This window comes from Odocoileus virginianus, chromosome 18 (assembly GCF_023699985.2).
Source record: "Odocoileus virginianus isolate 20LAN1187 ecotype Illinois chromosome 18, Ovbor_1.2, whole genome shotgun sequence".
Classification (NCBI taxonomy): domain Eukaryota; kingdom Metazoa; phylum Chordata; class Mammalia; order Artiodactyla; family Cervidae; genus Odocoileus; species Odocoileus virginianus.
In genome coordinates this window covers 33848726-33868324 of record NC_069691.1, presented here as the reverse complement: position 1 = coordinate 33868324, position 19599 = coordinate 33848726, and the positions used below count along the sequence as shown (strand labels likewise).

At 39.9% G+C, this 19599-nt stretch overlaps 1 protein-coding gene across 1 annotated transcript in view; it reads right to left on the bottom strand.

Annotated features, from left to right (window-relative positions):
- The window catches only part of SH3GL2 (SH3 domain containing GRB2 like 2, endophilin A1), a 215118-nt gene that overhangs the window by 44291 nt on the left and 151228 nt on the right, over positions 1–19599 (bottom strand). The window contains exon 2 of the mRNA XM_070480551.1: positions 9457–9525. Coding sequence (XP_070336652.1) covers positions 9457–9525 — 69 coding nt within the window. The remainder of the gene's footprint in view (positions 1–9456; positions 9526–19599) is intronic.

Below are 19599 nucleotides of genomic sequence, written 5' to 3'. Positions count from 1 at the left end.
ATTCTGAACGGTCAGTATTTGTACTCAGCACTTTTCCCCACATGGAGAGCCAGTGCAGGGAGGCCCTCTTTACACTCCTCCGTGAAATTCTTTTCTTATCAACTCACACGGTTCAGTCTACAAGGTAAATGACTACTGAAAATTAATGCATCCTCCTATCCAAGCTAAATACATAGAATACATTAAGTATGAATGAAAGGAATTGCTTTTTGATGGTAGAATATCAGGTTATCAATTAAGTTCATGAGAACTTCATTGTTTTGAGTTCAAGGGCTCCATCCTCAATTCAAAATTTTTCCATAACTTACCATATCTATAAAGTCAGCTTTCATGGGTAGGGTAAAGCCTCCTTCTCTTTTAGAACCAGAAACCAAACCATAACCAGAAGATTTTATTTTTCAGCTTTGTTTTTCAATATTCAATCACTTCCACTTCAGTGGTAGTCAGATTACTGTGTTTTAAAGAGTTTGTAACTACTGGAATTAAGAGAGGAAAACAACTTTTTCTTATGCCATCATCATGGTATCAAATTACCATAAAAAACACTCCTATTTTAGAGATGCCTGTCCACGTGTGTATTATGTACCACATCCTTCTGGCTAACTTGAGTTTTTAACACATCTTAGATTTGAGTATGTGCCTAAGTAGTATTTTATTCTGCATTAAGTAGTGGTTCCCTGGAATTGTACAGTGCAAGACTTGTGTGGCTGTACACGGAGGTCTTGGAAATATTATCAACCAACCACTATGCACTCAAGGTCATGAAAACGAAGTCAAAGGGTGTGTTCAAGAAAAAAAAAAAAAACAGGCTGAAAGTCTAGGTTATATGTGTGACAGGATGAAAACACATATTTTCTGCTGGCTATATGGCAGAGCTTAAGGCATCTGATGGCAAATGTATTCAAATGACCTCTGTGGTTATGATGGGAATAAAAAGAGTTCCAAAGGTTAAGGTTTCTAAGGGAGAGTGCCAGAAGGACTGAACTGGCCAATTGTTTTCCTGAAAGTGAAAGCATAGGCACATATTCCTCTTTTTATTTCAGTCTTCTCAATACAAAGATTTTAACAACTCTCAATACATTAGGAGGTTCCTCCTCCACTATCCAGCCTTGTAATTTACAATTGTGGGTAGGGAGAGAAAGAACTCCCTCAACCCTCTTACTCACTATCACATTTTCCTTCTTCATACTGAGACAAGGGTTGGAAAACTATGGCCAGCAAGCCAAATCTGGGCCGCTGTCAAATTTTTTTTTAATGGTTGGAACAATTCAAAAGAAGACTATTTTGCTGCATATAATAATTATGTGAAGTTCAAATGTGAGTGTCCTTGAGTAAATTTTATTGGAATGCAGCCATGCTCCTTCATTTAAGCACCATCAGTGGTTGCTTTTGCTCATCAGCAGCAGAGGTGAGGAGCCACACAAGAGACGGCAAATGCCCTCTGGCTCACAAAGCCCAATGTATGTACAGAAAATGTTTGCTGCTCCTGTGCTGAGGTTCTATTGTACTTTCACAAAGGCATGCCATGCTGAATCTATGGATTCCCATCATTCCACCAGCTGCCTCAGTCTTCAGAGACAAGATACAAGAGAACTGAAAAGCACCAGATTGACTAGAACGGGGCCTTTGTTTTGAGGCGCCTGAACATGACCTGCCCTCACTGGAAAAGGAACAGTCAGTGTTTCCTGAACACAAGTGGCTGCATAGGTGAAAAATGCAGCATTTTTTGCGGACTAACAAAAGGACTGAAAGATCTGACTTCACACCATCAGACAACATTATACCAGATTATACAGCATTATACCAGATGATGTCACAGGGGACACAGTAGCAGAATTTAAGGACAAAAAAATGGACACCTTAAAATGGAACATAGCTTGTGGGCCTAGTGATCAATACTATATAGATGAATTAGGCATCCACTTGGACATAGGGCAAGTTACAGAGTTTACACAAAAGAAATGTTAAAATATCATATGAAACATGAAAGTATTTCAAATTCTTAATTTTTCTGTCACTGAAGTTAAGAAAATATACCTATTAAGAACATACACACACCCACTTAAAGTACTGAGGACCTGAAGGAGAACACGTCACTAAATAAGCCATAGAGATCTGATGAAAACAGCATCCTGGGAAAGTTTGTCTGGAAGTGAGATGCAGGCTGGTCCAATAGGGGGTGTTTTAATAGTTCCCTCCTGACTTGGAAGAATCAGTGTACCTTCCCCAGACTGCTGTGCTTCACAGAAGTTACCTTACGTATTTGGAAAGCCTGATTAATAAACTGTGTGCTGACAACAAAAATAAACAACGCACTAGGCCAAGATTGCCCCAATGTATTTTTTTTTTTTTTTTGCTAATCTTCTTAGGCATTTACCTTTAATGAACATTAGCTTGGGAATATGTGGAAAACATTTAACTGAGAAGAAGCTAAGTTTCAAGATAAGCAGAAAAATATCTTTAAAGCTCATCGTGTTTGGGGTTCCCGTCCATCCTATAATTCTATACCAGGAAATGAGTGTCACAGTACAGTAACCCACATCTTCTCCTTTAACACCACAATGAAGACATTCACATATATGACAGGTATACTCAGGGATGTGTAAAACCCTAAGCATGCTTGCTGAGACTCTATTCCTTTCCCTTCCATTTGAGATCTATCACTAGAATCCAAGTAAGAAGGACATTATTAAAAATGACACTATTGGTGGTGGTTTAGTCACTAAGTCATGTCCAACTCTTGTACCCAATGGACCGTAGCCCACCAGGCTCCTCCGTCCATGGGATTTCCCAGGCAAGAATACTGGTGTGGGTTACCATTTCCTTCTCCAGAGGATCTTCCCGACCCAGGGATCAAACCTGGGTCTCCTGCATTGCAGGCAGTCTCCTGTATTGCAGGCAGATCCTTTAAACAACTGAGCCACCAAGGGGCCCGACATGACACTATTAGTAACAAATTACTTGCCACAACAGTCAAAGGAGATGACAACTAGTGTGCTTCATACAGAATACGGGAACTGTGGGTTTAGCCTCTGTTTAAACATGGGTAGTGATGGAGAACTCAGTAATTTCCAAGGCTCTTTTTTATTTAAAAAGTTCTGACAGCAGTAAGTTCTTTCTTCTGTTAAGCCTGAATCTGTTTTCCTATAGCTTCTACTCATCAATGCTAGTCTACCACGTGGGGTTTAACAGAAGGATCTAGCCCCTCTCCACCCAATAACTAATTATGAGATAATGGCCATGGACCTTCTCCTGTAGAGCATCTCCACAGCCTGCTCTGCAAATAATACACTCCCCGCTCTCATAAGGAATGACAATCTCTCCCTTCTTCCCCAAATCTGCTTGTCTTCAAACCTGAGGCTGCCCTTGTATGTATGGCTGACTGAGTCCCTTTGCTGTTGACCTAAAACTATCACAATATTGTTAATTGGCTATACTTCAATGTAAGGGCTTCAACAGTGGCTCAGCAGTAAAGAACCTGCCTGAGATGCAGAAGATGCCATGGGTTCAATCCCTTGGTCGGGAAGATCCCCTGGAGGAGGGCATGGCAACCCACTCCAGTATTCTTGCTTTGGAGAATCCCATGGACAGAGGAGCTGGCAGGCTACAGTCCACAGGGCTGCACAGAGTCAGACATGACTGAAGTGACTGAGCACGCACTCCAATATAAAATAAAAAGTTTAATAAAAAACTTGAGGCTCCCCTTCAGATAAATTCCATTGTTGTTAAAATGGTCAATAGCAATGCTTTCAACTTGAGGACTCCTGGTTTTGATAGCTTTATCTTAGCCCCCAAGATGGTGGCTACACTTTGTCTTGGGATCCCAGACCAGCCCCCAAGATGATAGTGATAAGCTATCCTGATACCTTGTCTTGGGATCTCAGATGATCCCCCAAGATGGTAGCTTTAGCTTAGCCTTAAGATGATAGCTATACTTTGTCTTGGGATCCCGGATGAGTCCCCAAGATGATAGTGATAGCTATACCTTGTCCTAGGATCCCGGATGAGCCCCAAAGATGATGACTTATGGTGAATGGTGCTTCCAGATTCGTGGTCTCCAAAGAAGATTTATCTCCAGGACCAAAGACAGTCTCAGTCACTCAGAGCTTTGTGTAGATTTTTATTTAAAGTGAAAATGACAGAAAAAGCTTCTGACACAGACATCAGAGGGGGTAGGAGAGTACCTGCCTTGCTAGTTTAAACAGAACATTATATACTTTTCTGCTAGCTGATGAGAATAGAAAAAAATACCTCAAGGCTGTGAAAATTTTGCCCATACCCTTTCCCATAACATACATCCTGGGATGACATCAGCACAAGATTAGCCAGAAGGAACAGGTTATCCCAGAGCTCAAGGCTGTGAAAGTTTTACCCAGACCTTCTCCCATAACATACATTCTGAGCTCAAAAAAAGCATGTCCTTGAGCAAGAGATACTGCTGCCTAAGAGGCCTATGTGTCTAAGGCAAAAGAATGTGAAAAAGAAAGAATGTTCACCTCCTTCTGAAAGGGACCCTTAGGCTTGGACTCCTTATCACCCTGCCTAACTCTCTCAGTTTCAACAGCAGAGATTTCCTATGATACTTTTCAGGCTGCAAAAGGAAACACTGTATTCCTTGGCTTGGACATCTACATAACTCATGTACACAGAAACAAGAGAAAATTTCAGAATTTAGCTCAGGTGTCCTCTCCTCTAGAAACATTCCACTGATCTACCCAGTCTGAGTTAGGTCTTCCATGATAATACTTCCCAAAACACCAAGCACTATGTCATGTAAGACACTCATCTCTGTGCCTATTTCTTCTATCAAAACTGAAAGCTCCTTGAAGGCAGGAACTGTACCTTAATCATCTTTGTATTCCTGGTGTCCAGCAGGATGCCTGTCACATAGAAGCATTTATAGTTATTTCATGTGAATTAATGAACATAGTCACACACACACACATACAGAATCACTGCCGCAACTGATGTAAATCTGTGAGGAAACCAGAGGTCCCTTAAATTCCAGTACTTTCTCTTGTTAGGGGAAGCACATTGACTGAAACCACTCACCCTGGCCAGGCACCATAGTAACCATCTGCATGAGTTAATTTTGCGACAGGAGGTCCTCTGTAAGGAACACAGATCTAACAAGACACCACCAACCAGAAGAATTTGGGAAAGATCAATAGGTGGTCCTACCACCTCCCAGAATCCTTCTCGCTGGCATCCATCTTGGCTGAGCAATGCAGGCACCGCCAGGAAGGACCCTGAGTCAGAATAGCAAAAGATAATCTGAAAGCTAAACTCATCACCATAAAACCTGACATTGTAAGCCATGTGGCAGAGCAGTTCTCCTGGGTTCCCTAACCCTACTTCTCTCTGCCCAGGCACCCCTTCCCAATGAAGTCTCTTGCTTTGTCAGCTTGTGTGTCTCCTCGGACAATTCATTTCCATGTGTTAGACAAGAGCCCACACTTGGGCCTTGGCAAGCATTCCCCTTCCTGCAACACTCTTGCCAAAAAATCTGAAGCTTTTCAAAGAAAAATATCCACACAATGGATTTTTGAGTAATCCACACAATGTTCAAAGAAGCTTGTAAGCAGCAGATCCTATTGAAAACTAACAAAGAATTTCATGTGAGGCAACGATGAAGAGGACAGAATAGGTGATAGCAGGGTTCCTTCAGAAACAATACAATGGGAAGATTCCACCCAATCAGCTCCTTGAGGGGAAGGCTACAAGGGCTAAGAAGTACACAGGTAATTCAGCAGGAGAGTTGGTCAGGGTGGCTTTTTAAAAAAAATTTATTTATTTAATTGGAGGCTAATTACTTTACAATATTGTAGTGGTTTTGCCATACACTGACATGAATCAGCCATGGGTGTACAAGTGTTCCCCATCCTGAACCCCCCTCCCACCTCCCTCCCCATCCCATCCCTCTGGGTCATCCCAGTGCACCAGCCCTGAGCGTCCTGTCTCATGCATCGAACCTGGACTGGCGATCTGTTTCACATATGATAATATACATGTTTCAATGTTATTCTCTCAAATCATCCCAGCCTCACCTTCTTCCACAGAATCTAAAAGACTGTTCTATACATCTGTGTCTCTTTTGCTGTCGTGCACATAGGGTCATTGTTACCATCTTTCTAAATTCCATATATATACACGCTAATATACTGTATTGGTGTTTTTCTTTTTAACTTACTTCACTCTGTATAATAGGCTCCAGTTTCATCCACCTCATTAGAAGTGATTCAAATGCATTCTTTTTAATGGCTGAGTAATATTCCATTGTGTATATGAACCACAGCTTTCTTATCCATTCATCTGCTGATGGACATCTAGGTTGCTTCCATGTCCTGGCTACTGTAAACAGTGCTGGGATTAACACTGGGGTACACGTGTCTCTTTCCATTCTGGTTTCTTCGGTGTATATGCCCAGCAGTGGGATTGCTGGGAAACTAGGAATACCCACTTTTCTTTCCAGTAGTCTTGCTTGATGCAAACCTCTAATCTATCTCATTTTGTTGTCTAACTGTATCCCTGAGAACACAGCTGAACAAAGGTTCTCTATTCTAAATGCTTGTTGATCAGAAAACCAACCGTGGAGAGGTGCTTCGTCTGCAGGCTTGGGAACACTGCATAAAAATCTTTCTGTGAGTAATAAACACATTAACAGAAGGCAGTTTGGGAGTCTAAATCTAAAGCATGTGTTTTCCAATTACCACATAAGTCTCTACCTTTAATGTGAATTTTAACATGAGTGGAGAGTGCAAAACTTGGCACCAAACCACAGATAAGGCAAAAAAATAAGTGGAATAAAGTGGAATTAAATAATTTCCACACCTCACTGAAATCTAAATCTCTCAATTTACCTAGTTATAAGTCCAAATACAAAACCACAGGTGTGTTCTTCAATCAATAAAACTTCATTACAGGAATATTTATATTTTGAAATAAAAACTTCAGAAACTCATTATTTTCTGGGAAATAGGAGAAATAAGTGTTACCTGGTGGCTCAAACAGTAAAGAATCTACCTGTAATGCAGGAGATCTGGGTTCAATCCCTGGGTTGGAAAGATCCCCTGGAGAAGGAAATGGCAACCCCCTCCAATATTCTTGCCTGGAAAATTCCATAGACAGAGAAGCCTGGTGGGCTACAGTCCATGGGGTTGCAAAGAGTCGGTCACAACTGAGCGACTAACTTTCCTTTTTCAGACTCAGAGGGACATCTGTGGGTCTTTGTCTGAAGTAGAATATTTGTAAGATGTTCTTTTATTTCAATTACTTTGCAAGATTGGTATGGATTCAAAGCCTTAATTAGTTGTTCAGTTATAAAGTCTATTCTTCGAATTTCTTCTTGATTTTAGTCTCATTTTTAAGAAACAGAAAGTTAGTTTGTCTCAGCTTTGGCAGTGGGCTACCAAGCTTATTGCCTTATGTCCTTGCAGAGGCTGAAAGCAGGACTCCAATTCTGATTCCTCAGTCCTAAATTCCTAAATATAATACCTGCCTAACCTGTCATTAATGACAGGGTTCTGACCAAGTGGCATATTATACATTCCCTCTGGGGTGGGGTGGGTGGTGTAGGGAGACATCAAAGGATAAGAGGGATGAAGGAAGACTGTGTATAGACAAGACTGGTGCAAATTAACAGACCTAAGGGGCTGCTCATAAAGACAGTTACGGAACTCCAATACAAACGGGGAAGGAGGAGTCAAAGCCAAGTTATTCTGAGTGGGTGTGTCAGATTCTAGAGCCCCAGATGCTGTAGAAGGAAGATGGGGAGAATTCTGTTTCAAAACTGTGAACAGCAATGGCTACTGGCTTTGGCTGAAGGTCAGGTGGTATTTCAAACCATCTGGAGATGAGAAATAAGAGACCAATGCAGACTTCAGTTCAATGGAAGCAAGTGGCTGTCAGGCATTCAGTGTAAGAGGCTGGCTTCCCAGACTTCAGGTCGGGACTCAGGACTCTCATATTAAATCTCCTATTAGTGAGGGTCCTTATTCTATCAGTGAAGTCCACCTCAAAAACTTGGACAGAAATAACAGCTAGATAAACACTGAATAGTCTATTTCACAAGACTCTGGTCACTGGGCAACTCATCTATTCTTCAGGAACCCCAACGTGTCTGGTCCTCTCTTGCTTGCTGTTTCCTTTACTAGAAACACATTAGGCTCTGCTTATTCTTGTTTATTTTTATATCCTCACTTAAATATCAGAAAAGTCTTCCCTGACTACCCTATGTGGATGAATTTCCTCCATTCCAAGCTTCTCTATTGCCATGTTTCATTACCCTTGCCACCCTGGACAGTAATTGTCTAAAGTCTGTTTTCCCCAGTAGATTATGAATTTAATTCAGTCAGGAACCTTATCTATCCTGTTTACTAATGTATCCCACAAGCCTGCCTCAAAGGCAGTATAAAACGAAAATTTGCTTTATTCATCAATGAACTCTTCAGAACAAAAATTGAAAAAGACAGGGCAGAAAGCATCTAGGAATCTTCTGCTTGATCCTTCAGGCAGAGAGCAAAAATATTAATAGCAAAACTGAGGTAACCCACTGGAACTAATATAGACTAAGAAGAAAATGTGGTTTCTGGGTATCACGGGCTTTTGACATTCTCTCTGTTCAAGTACATGGTTTGGATTCCCAGATCCTTTACTCATTCACAATTTAACATCTAAAATAATTAATTGCATGATGTAATACCCATTCTCCATCATAAGCCTATGTATCTCTTTCAATGAACAGTCTCAAAATGAAAGAAAAGCAAAAGGGAAAATATGGCATCTGTCACAAGAAAAATGAAAAGGCATGTTTTGTCCACCACCTCCACCCTCACTTGTTGAGAATCTGCTCTTTTAAGGAAGACTGTTACATGATTTATATTATTTTTAATCCTTAATAAATCTCTGAAGAATGAACTTGTATTCTCCTTTTACATTTATGAGAATACAGAGGCCCAGAGCAATACCCTGACTTGTGTAACAAGCAGTGCAGGTGGAACTCAGGCCAAGAGCAGACAGGCTCACAACTACATTCACTGCACCTGCTGACTCTTGCTGGCACAGTCCCCTCAGGGAAGTTCTCGAAAGCTAGAGAGTGACTCAGACTCTCCCCAAAACATCTGATACATCATTCCCAATCTTCTCTTCTTTTCATACCAGCCCAGTCCAATTCAAACACCAGCTCCAAATTGTCCCTGTGTGGAAAAGTGATGATAAAATCCATTATGACATTTCACCTTCATGGAGACTTTGTTCTCAGGATAGTAAAAAAAAAAAAAAAAAAAGGCACTTTATATTTTCTGTTTTACAATATACATTAAAAAGAGAGTACTTTTAAGAGTAACTTTTGCTTTCTCAGGGACCAGTGGAAAACAGCTTCCCCTTTCCTTTCTCCCTTCTCCACTTAGTATGCTGGGAGACTTTATGTCAAGGGAACTCTAAGTGATAAAGACTCACCCTCTCCATCTCTTTGAAGTCATCATCTAGCTTGGTTCCTTCAGCTCCTCCAACCTTCTCACTCACTTTCTGTAGAAAATAACCCAAAAAAAGGAATTATTATAAATAAATTTTCTTTTAAAAACATGTGTCACAAGTTTTAAGTGCTTTGACAAATATCATCTAATATAACATCACAACTATTCTCTGACATGGGTAGGCAGTCCCATTTTCACAGGAGGTAACTGTGTAATAGAGGATATGAATAATTTACCAAAATCCATGCATCTGGTAGATACTGAAGCAAGAATTCAAAGCTGTGTCTTCTAATTTCAACTCTAGTGCTCTTTCTATTATATAAATCATCATACAACTATCGAATCACTAACATTTTCCTTTTGAAAGTTCCAAGGGACAACAGCATCATACAACAATCATTTCCCTCTGATTATGGATCTAAAATGCTACCTAGGTAGAAAATTACTGACCTTCAACCTATTCTTCAACAGGCTGTTGAACAGATAATCACAAGCATCTATCAAACTGGTATGAAAAATAACCGCTTAACTGATCTTCAGATAAAAGGACTTAAGTAGTTATCTTATAAATCTCCTTGTAGCTGTCCATATCCTTATAAACACAAGATAAATTGTGTGTAAAGATGTTGAGGGTATTTCTCTGCTACCCAGTCAATTCCCATTATCACACATTCTATATTCATCAGTTCACATATGCAAATGTACATTTTCTACTTGTAGGATTCATGCTCATTAAAAAATTAGATATCCTATTCTGTTTTGAAATGAAGATCAAATTAAGTCTAATAAAAATTACAAAGGAATCACAAGAAAAATACTTTACTTTCACTAAAAACAGGAAATATTAAATGCTAATGACACCAGAATGTCATTCCTCTTAAAATAACTGTAAAGGTAGTTAGATGCTTTTTACTAAGATGTCATCACTACATAAAGTTATCAGATACACATACTGAAGTATAAGTTTTCATTTCCTTTAATAGCCATTGTGTTGAGGGTCTTTGCAAAAGATCCCCACCGTGGTCAGACCTGCAGCAACCTTAATAACAACTCGGTCATCCAAGTAAGCTTGGTTTACCTCCTTCTAAAAGGGCCCTGGGATACATGGCTCCACTTTCTGACCTTGGAAGCTCTGATATCCCCTTACTGGGGGCTGAGGTATAGTACTTACATTCCCTTTCTCTCACTCCTGTGTTCTGCCACCAGGAAGAGCTTTAGAAGAGATCACTCTTGGAAAAATCAAGAGTCTGAATTCTTTCAGCACTCTAGCCCAGATTTCACCTCAGCAGCAGTAACAGAAAGAATATGCTGTGATGAAAGGTCATGGCATGGACTGCCGTAGTACACAGTGTTGTTATGCAAATTAAATGGCATAAAATATAAAAACTCCTGTCTGAACCTTTAAGACATGCAATATATCCTAGTTTACTTCTCTCACCAATAAACTGCATCTGCTGGGCTTCCCTGGTCTGCTTAAAAATCCTGGTCTTTTCTATCAGTTTATTTAACTGCTATTTAATACCTTAAGAAGAATCTAGCAATTTTCAGAAAACTGAGACTTGCATAAATAAACTTTTTTATGAGGCTTGCATAAATTTTAAAAAATTACCCAGAAGGCAGTTTCCCCAAGTAAACCCTAGGTGGCTTTGCAGTCACACCACAGTACTGAAGAGCTGTCCGTGGTGCTGGCCATTTCTGCCTAAAGTTCTTTAGATCCAAATGGTCAGATGGCCAGAGTTTGATTCACCGTTTCAACCCTCAGTCCTTGACATCAGCCCTCTCACTTAACTTGCTTCCTAAGTGATGGTGGCTATCAATTATTTCAACAGTCTGCACAGATCTAGGCTTTGTGTTGCATCACTATCAACCAAATAAAAGCCCGTATCAGCTGATCTGGCACAGCAGTCAGTTTTTGCCTACTTTCTTAAAGATGTTACCAAGCCAGAGAGAGATAGAAAGGTTTTGGAATTCCTAGTGGAATTCCAAGTGTCAATAACTTAACCTGCATGTTCAAGTTTAAGTCATAGAAAATTAGGAATAGAGGGAACTTAAAGGTTATTATTATCAAATTTTTCCTATCAGCAAACAAATTTTACTCTGATTTTTACACTGATTACCTCCCTTTCACTTTTCTCAGTGATGGCAATTTCAGCTCATATTTAAGCCCCTCTTGGGTCTTATTCGTGACCCAAGAATGCGGTTATCTGTTAAATTTGGGCTGGGAAACTCAATAATCTTGTTGAATTCCTATGCAATAAAGAAATATAAGCCTCATACTCCCAACTCAACTGTCTCAGTTCTACCTGACTGTCTGCTATGTCAGGCCTAAGGCCCCACTTTGGTTAAAAAGAATCATTATAGATATATTCCTCCCATGATCCATGAATGAGATGTTTAGTTTTCATTTGTAAAACTGTCACAAAAACCAAGTAGGTGAAAAATGTTTCCATTTATAGTAACATTAGAAAATCCTGGTAACCTTGGTTAATCACATTTTTACCATATATAAGCAATAAAATAGGACCTTCGTCAAAACTGCAAGAGCTTATATTATACTTTCAACCCATATTGCTCAACTGAAAGTAATTTTAATTTCCTCCTTTTTTATATCCATCAGTAGGTTAGCACCAGAGTGGCTCACTATATTATAGGAATACCAAATGGGATCACACTGGCCATTAGTAATTCAGACTAGTCCTGGTAACTCACACGAAGCACAACTCATCAGTCCATTGACTTTAACTATGTGGCTTAAGTACTCTGTGTATATGTGTATGTGTGTGTGTGAGAGAGAGAGAGAGAGAAAGAGTGTGTGTGAGAGAGAGAGAGAGATGGTGGGGAGAGACAGGGATGAGGAGAGAAAGGGAGGGGAGGGGGCAGACAGAGAGGAAGGAAGAAAGAGAAAATATGAATCTATTCTCCACAAAAGCTGACATTTGAGCTTCTCTAAGAGAAACTGTTCACCAAATATATTGAATGAGGCTAACAGATACTGGTCTTGGTCTGATTGTTTGGTTGATATAAAGTTCTTACCTGATTTGATTCATGGCAAAAGAAAGAATATTCAAAATGACATCTACATTGTTCTCTGGGCTATTTTTTCCCCAAGTCACAAAGGATCTAAATATACCACTGAATTAAACAGTGTGCTAAATAACCATCTTCTCATTCCTTGTTGCTGCTAAGTCACTTCAGTCGTATCCGACTCTATGTGACCCCATAGACGTCAGCCCACCAGGCTCCCCCATCCCTGGGATTCTCCAGGCAAGAACACTGAAGTGGGTTGCCATTTCCTTCTCCAATGTGTGAAAGTGAAAAGTGAAAGTGAAGTTGCTGGGTTGTGTCTGACTCTAAGCGACCCCATGGACTGCAGCCTACCAAGCTCCTCCATCCATGGGATTTTCTAGGCAAGAGTACTGGAGTGGGGTGCCATTGCCTTCTCTGTTCTCATTCCTGAGGAGTATGCCAAATATTTTCTTCTCCTGTTCTTTAAATAACATTACTCAAACTTCTATCACTTTTGTGTATGTGATTCAGGTGAGGAAGACAGGATCCCTGAGCTCATCCGGCCAACAATGAGTTTTGTTTTTCTTGGTGTGGTTTAGTCACTAAGTCGTGTCCGACTCTTGCAGCCTCATGGACTATAGCCCACCAGCCTCCTCTGCCCACAGGATTTCCCAGACAAAAATACTGGAGTGGGTTGCCATTTCTTTCTCCGGATGATATTCCCAATCCAGGGATCAAACCTGGGTATCCTATATTGCAGGCAGCATCTTAACTGCTGAGATACTAATATCGCTCTTGTTTTCCTTACCTAGTATCATTTATTTAAGAATAGTTTTGCTCTACTATATTCCACTGAGGTGGTTCCTAAAACCAAGATTTCATATTATTGAGTATTTTCCGATGTTGTTTAGTATACTTTAGCTAGTGTACTCACTTTTTAAGAAATTGATCCCCTATTTAAATAAACATTAGCAAAAGTTATTTGACTCAAACAAAACAGTATAAATGAGTCAATATGCCCACCTGTACCACCTAAAAACAACTCTCCTGTTCAAAATCTTCCAGTGTACTCACCTAGCACAACACTGAGAACTTTGCTTCTGATCTTATTTTCTATTACAATCTCCATATATATTCCAACCAAGCCAAAAAATCTCATCTTCCTCTATTTTATTCTTCATTGTATTCACCTCAAGATACTCAGTAAAGATTTGTGGACTGAACTACAGTGCAATTTTGTAAATGTTAATGTTAAAAAGACTGAAAGGACGCATAAAATAAGGCAAACAGGACTGATCATTTCATTCAGGGATGGTTTTTCAAAAGGCACAACTCTTCAAAGAAAGAAAATAAAAAATATAATCAATTCACATTTTCAATTAAAAGTCTTAATTCTGAGTCTGCAGTCGTGTTGCCTCACGCTATTTTTTTTTATATGCCAAATAAGAAAAATAAGGGAACGAGCAGCAGGAGGCAGCTTAAATAAATGACCACTGTTCTCAGCCCAAAGGATGAGGATGCTGCAGGCTCTCCAACAATGACTCATCCTCCCCTGCATGAAGTGTCACCTCTAAGTAAAAGACACTCCACCCTCTAGCTGCAGCTCTAATACTTCCCTATACTGCACTTCAACCAAACACTGAATATCCAACTACCTTATCTCTAACTGCCTTTTATAAAGGTCTCCTTGAAAATCACATCATCAGTGAAATTCAACAGACTTAAAGACCAAATTCATTCATACTCCACACACCTGCAAAGTTATTTACTGTCTGATGTCCCTATTTCTGTTTAGCTTTGTCTCATTATTCATTACACAAAACCAGATTTTCTTACCAGTCACCAAATATGCTGCGTTAATTCCTTTTGCCTTGTACCTGGACCTATTTTATTTCTCTTTTCTAATTTTCAAATCTGGCCAGTTACCTAAGATGCTAATCCAACTTTCACCTTCTCCATCTTCATCTTGAATGCCCACCCTAGATGGAAGTTACTAGATTTCCACTGCACTCTTACAAAACACATCATCTGTTAGACTCCCTGGAACTAGTTTCTTGATGAGTAAATCTGCTGAGAACTTTTGCTTATCTGATTATAAAATTCAAAGGTGGGAATCATATCACATGCAACTTTGTCTGAAAACCTTTGTAGTACCTAACACACTGCACAGCAGAAAATCATCAGTTGAAACAAAAATGTGTCTCAATGAATTATTCTAAGAGCAAAATAAATAAGAGGAGGACCCTTAATTACAAGTGAGCACTGGTTCTTTATCTCATTTCTGAGAGTTTTATCTCCCCTGTAAAATGTCATAACTTTTTTTCTGTGGACAATAAGTAAAAATACAGCAAACTCAAAATACTGCTTTCCCAATATTTATAGAAAGATGTCACCTATGAAAGAAAGAAAGTGAAGTTGCTCAGTCGTGTCCAACTCTTTGTGACCCCCTGGACTGTAGCCTACCAGGCTCCTCCATCCATGGGATTCTCCAGGCAAGAATACTGGAGTGAGTTGCCATTTCCTTCTCCAGGGGATCTGCCCGACCCAGAGATCGAACCCCGATCTCCTGCACTGCAGGCAGACTTTACCCTCTGAGCAACCAGGGAAGTCAAGTAAAAGAAGTCCATACTCTAACTCTATGAAAGTTCTTTATTATTCATTAGTTAGGTACTAAAATTAAAATGATAATACTTGACAATGTAATATTCAGAAGGAAACAGAAAAGTCAAAATCACAGCAATATTATCTTGGTATTTGGCTAAGAAGAAGTAGATCTAGCTTTTCCAGATGGTGGTGTTGCCATGTATGAAAGGGAGGATGGGTATACTTTATGGGATAAAGGTTTCACACTAGTTTTTCTCAGCTGTCATTAAATTGGAATGCTTAAATGCCATGATGTTTTGAAAGTGAATTTCAAAAACTATATATTATTTTTCTCAATCAGAAATTTCATATCTTCTTGAAAATGAGTAAAGGCATTTTCATTTATCTAAACTAAGTTAATTGAACTAACTGCGCTAATTCTATTTCTCACTATATTGAAGAAAAATAAAAAGGTTTGTCAACTACAAACTGGTGTTTGCCAAGGGCATTTGCCATCTGTCTCCATGGGGATTGAATCCCGTGCTGCTGCAGCTGCTGACCTTCGACATACGTGTGTCGAAGTTCAGGGTAGAGAATGAGTCACTCTGTGCTTCAGTGAAACCTGTAGAATGGGTATTTTCAGGAACTGATTGCAGGATCCCAATCCTTGTATCTCCTCATATCTAGAAAGCACTAAATCCCTTTATGGTGACATCAGCTCCTCAGGAGTAACAGAAAACCTCTTGTTAAGTAAGTGCATAATTGCAATGAACACCCCCTTCACCAAAATCACATATTGACCTTCGCTCGCTGTGTGGAGCAGCTTCCCAGAGCTCTCTCAGGTGCTGTGACCTAGGCTGCAGCCCTCATTCTGCCCCATATAAAACCTGACTGCAACTGCCACGTCGTGCATCTTTTTTTGGTTGACGGGTTCCTCTCATAGTTATACCCCCTGCCCCAAGAATTCAACAGAATGAGGAATGCTTTTCTTTGAATATCTGGAGCCAAAAACTTTAGAATGAGTTAGAAGAACCAAGCACTTGGGCCTTTTCCCAACTTTCAGCCTATCTTGCTTTTTGTCAAATACTATATAGAAAAAGGAGAAACTGATTTGCATGATGTTCTAAGCCTCTGGTGTGGTTCACTTGTGTTAAGAGTAGTAAGTTTCTAAGCTCTGTTGCACCAAGTTGAGTACTTCCCATGCACTATGTGGCTAATTACTTACACACACACTTCAAAGGGAAATGGTAGTATTTATAATAGACATATTATGAAATTTCAGTCCCTCCCTGGAAAGACAGTTTATACTATCACCTACAGCTGCATTCACAAGTGATCCTATTTCTGTCTTCTAGAAAAAAAAAAGAAAATTAAGTACATAAAATGTACATAATAAAAACCAATTACCACTTCTCTATTTTTCATTCATCCAAAGAATCTAGCTCCTCATCAGATAAGGGGGATTCACAGAATTTGAAAATATATCCATAAAGTTTCCCATCCCTGGCAATAGGAAAAAAATCATGCATTTTCATAGTCTACAGCAATAAGCCACCAAAACTGAGCAAAATGTAAAAAGACAGAGTCTGCTAAAAATAGACTCCAAGACTTAGGGCTAGAATTATGTCATATACTATTTTTTTTAAGTTTTATTTAAAGCTCAGTTATAAAATCCCTTGAGAAAAAAGCAAAACTTAGAAAGAAAAAAAAAAATACCAGTAATTCATTTGTGATTTCAGTACCCTCTAATGAATGGCCTAAAACCTAAAGCCCTATGACTCAGATGATAAGGCAAGGGAAAGTAGCCCTAGGTCTTCCATTGTTAAGACCAACTGTTGGGAAGCTCTTTACTTTTTTGTAAACTGAAACCACAAACTTCTCTGGTTCTTTGTTTCCTCATCCACAAATTGGGGTAGGGTGTGGTGAGATAACCAGGAAAGTTCTAAGGTGTCTTTCTATTTAAAATTTGATGTCTACGTCTAGTATGGTTAATTTGATGAATCAATTAAGCTAGGCTACAGTACCCATACTTGCAAGGTAATGGTCAAAATCCTTCAAGTTAGTAGCTCAGTCAGTAAAGAATCTGCCTGAAATGCAGGAGACCCAGGTTCAATTCCTGGGTGGGAATGATACCCTGGAGAATGAAATGGTGACCCACGCCAGTATTCCTGCCTGGAGAATCCCATGGACAGAGGAGCCTGGCAGGCTACAGTCCATGGGTTCGCAAAAGTCAGAGATGACTTAGCGACTAAACCAACACCAGGCTTCAAAAGTACATGAACTAAGAACTTCCAAATGTACAAGCTGGATTTAGAAAAGGCGAGGAACCAGAGATCAAATTGCCAACATCCCTTGGATCAGAAAATTTCAGAAAAATATCTACTTCTGCTTCATTGACTATGCTAAGGCTCTTGATCGTGTGGATCACAACAAACTGGGAAATCCTTAAAGAGATGGGAATACCTGACTACCTGACCTGCCTCCTGAGAAACCTGTATGCAAGTCTAGAAGCAATAGTTAGAAGTGGACAAGGAATAACTTACTGGTTCAAAGTTGGGAAAGGAGTACGTCAAGGCTGTATACTGTCACCCTGCTTATTTAACTTCTATGCAGAGTACATCATGCAAAATGCCAGGCTGGATGAAGCAAAAGCTGGAATCAAGACTGTCAGGAGAAAGACAGAGATGACACCACCCTAGTGGCAGAAAGTGAAAAGGAACAAAAGAGCTTCTTGATGAAGGTGAAAGAGGAGAGTGAAAAAGCTGGCTTATAACTCAACATTCAAACAACTAAGATCACAGCATCCAGTCCCATGACTTCATGGCAAATACATGGGAAAACAATGAAAACAGTGACTGATATTATTTTCCTGGGCTCCAAAATCACTGCAGATAGTGACTGCAGCCATGAAATTAAAAGATGCTTGCTCCTTAGGAAAAAAGCTATGACAAACCTGTGTAGAGTATTCAAAGCAGAGAGATCACTTTGCCAACAAAGATCCATATAGTCAAAGCTATGGTTTATCCAGCAGTTGTGTACAGATATGAGAGTGGGACCATAAAGAAGGCTGGGCACCGAAGAATTGATACTTTCAAAATGAGGTACTGGAGAAGACTTTTGAGAGTCCCTTGAGATCAAACCAGTCAATCCTAAAGGAAATCAACCCTGAATATCCATTGGAAAGACTGATGCTAAAGCTGACGCTCTAATACTTTGGTCACCTGATGCAAAAAGCCAACTTATTGGAAAAGACCCTGATGCTGGGAAAGATTGAGGTCTGGAGGAGAAGGGGGTGACAGAGGATGATGAGATGGTTAGAAGTCATCACCAACTCAACAGACATGAGTTTGAGTAAACTCCAGGAGAGAGTGAAGGACAGGGAAACCTGGTGTGCTGCAGTCCATGGGGTTGCAAAGAGTTGGACACGACTGAGCAACTGAACATCAACAACAACTGTACTCAGTTATTCAATCAAATGCTAACCTAGGTCTTGCTGCAAATATTGTGTCTGGCTCTTTATGACCAATCTGGACTGTGGCCTACCAGGCTCCTCTGTTTGTGCAGTTTCCCAGGCGAGAATACCGGAGTGGGTTGCCATTTCTTCCTCCAGGGGATCTTCCTGAACCAGGGATTGAAGCTGCATTTCCTGCATTGGTAGGCAGATTCTTTACCACTGAGCCACCTGGAAAGCCCCAGGATAGTCTATAGATTTGTGGTTAATTCCACAATCAGTTGAGCTTAAGTAAACATAACTGTCCTTGAAAATGTGGGAGGGTTGCATCAGACCAACTGAAAGGCCTTAAAAACAATACTGAGGTTTCCTTGAGGAAGAAAAAAATTCTGTCTCCATATCTTACTGGGTCTCTTTCTCTGAAGAGCCCTAACTGATGCAATTTCTGCCTGCTGGAGTGCTGTTTATAGTACAACAAAGGTAGATAACAATTAGAAAAGGAAGGGAAATAGAAAATACCATGAAAACTGTCTGAAAACAAAATGCTATGGAACTCTTCCCCCCTTGACCTCACATTCTCAGACTGGGGTTATTTTGATGCAAATCTCCTTCTAAAATTAAAAAGAGATCATCTTTGGTAGGAGATGCCCATTAAAGCAGAGTAACTGATAGTCCCTGGGTCTCAGCTGCAGGGCAGGCAACTGAGAATATGCTCCATTTCTCTCACTAATGCCTTCATCCATCCACTCAAGGTAAGTTCCTAAGCTTTGCAGAAAGCAAATATCAGGGACAAGCTGTAAGCCAATGGGTATTTGAAGACACTTGAGAGACTTCCTATAAGTATGTCACACATCAATTCATTCAGTTCTCCATACAGCATTTTATGTCACCAAATGTAGCACCTGAGCTTTATCCTGAAATAAATGCTCCTCTTTTCCTAAAGCCAAAGGAAGCTGGCACCATGCTGTTAGCTGCAATAATAAATCATAAGCTATAACTTAAGTAACAGTAAGGAGAAGATACGAAGAGGCTGCAGAGACAGTCATGAATGTGGATGGACCACCTCTTGGCATTCAATGAAGAAAT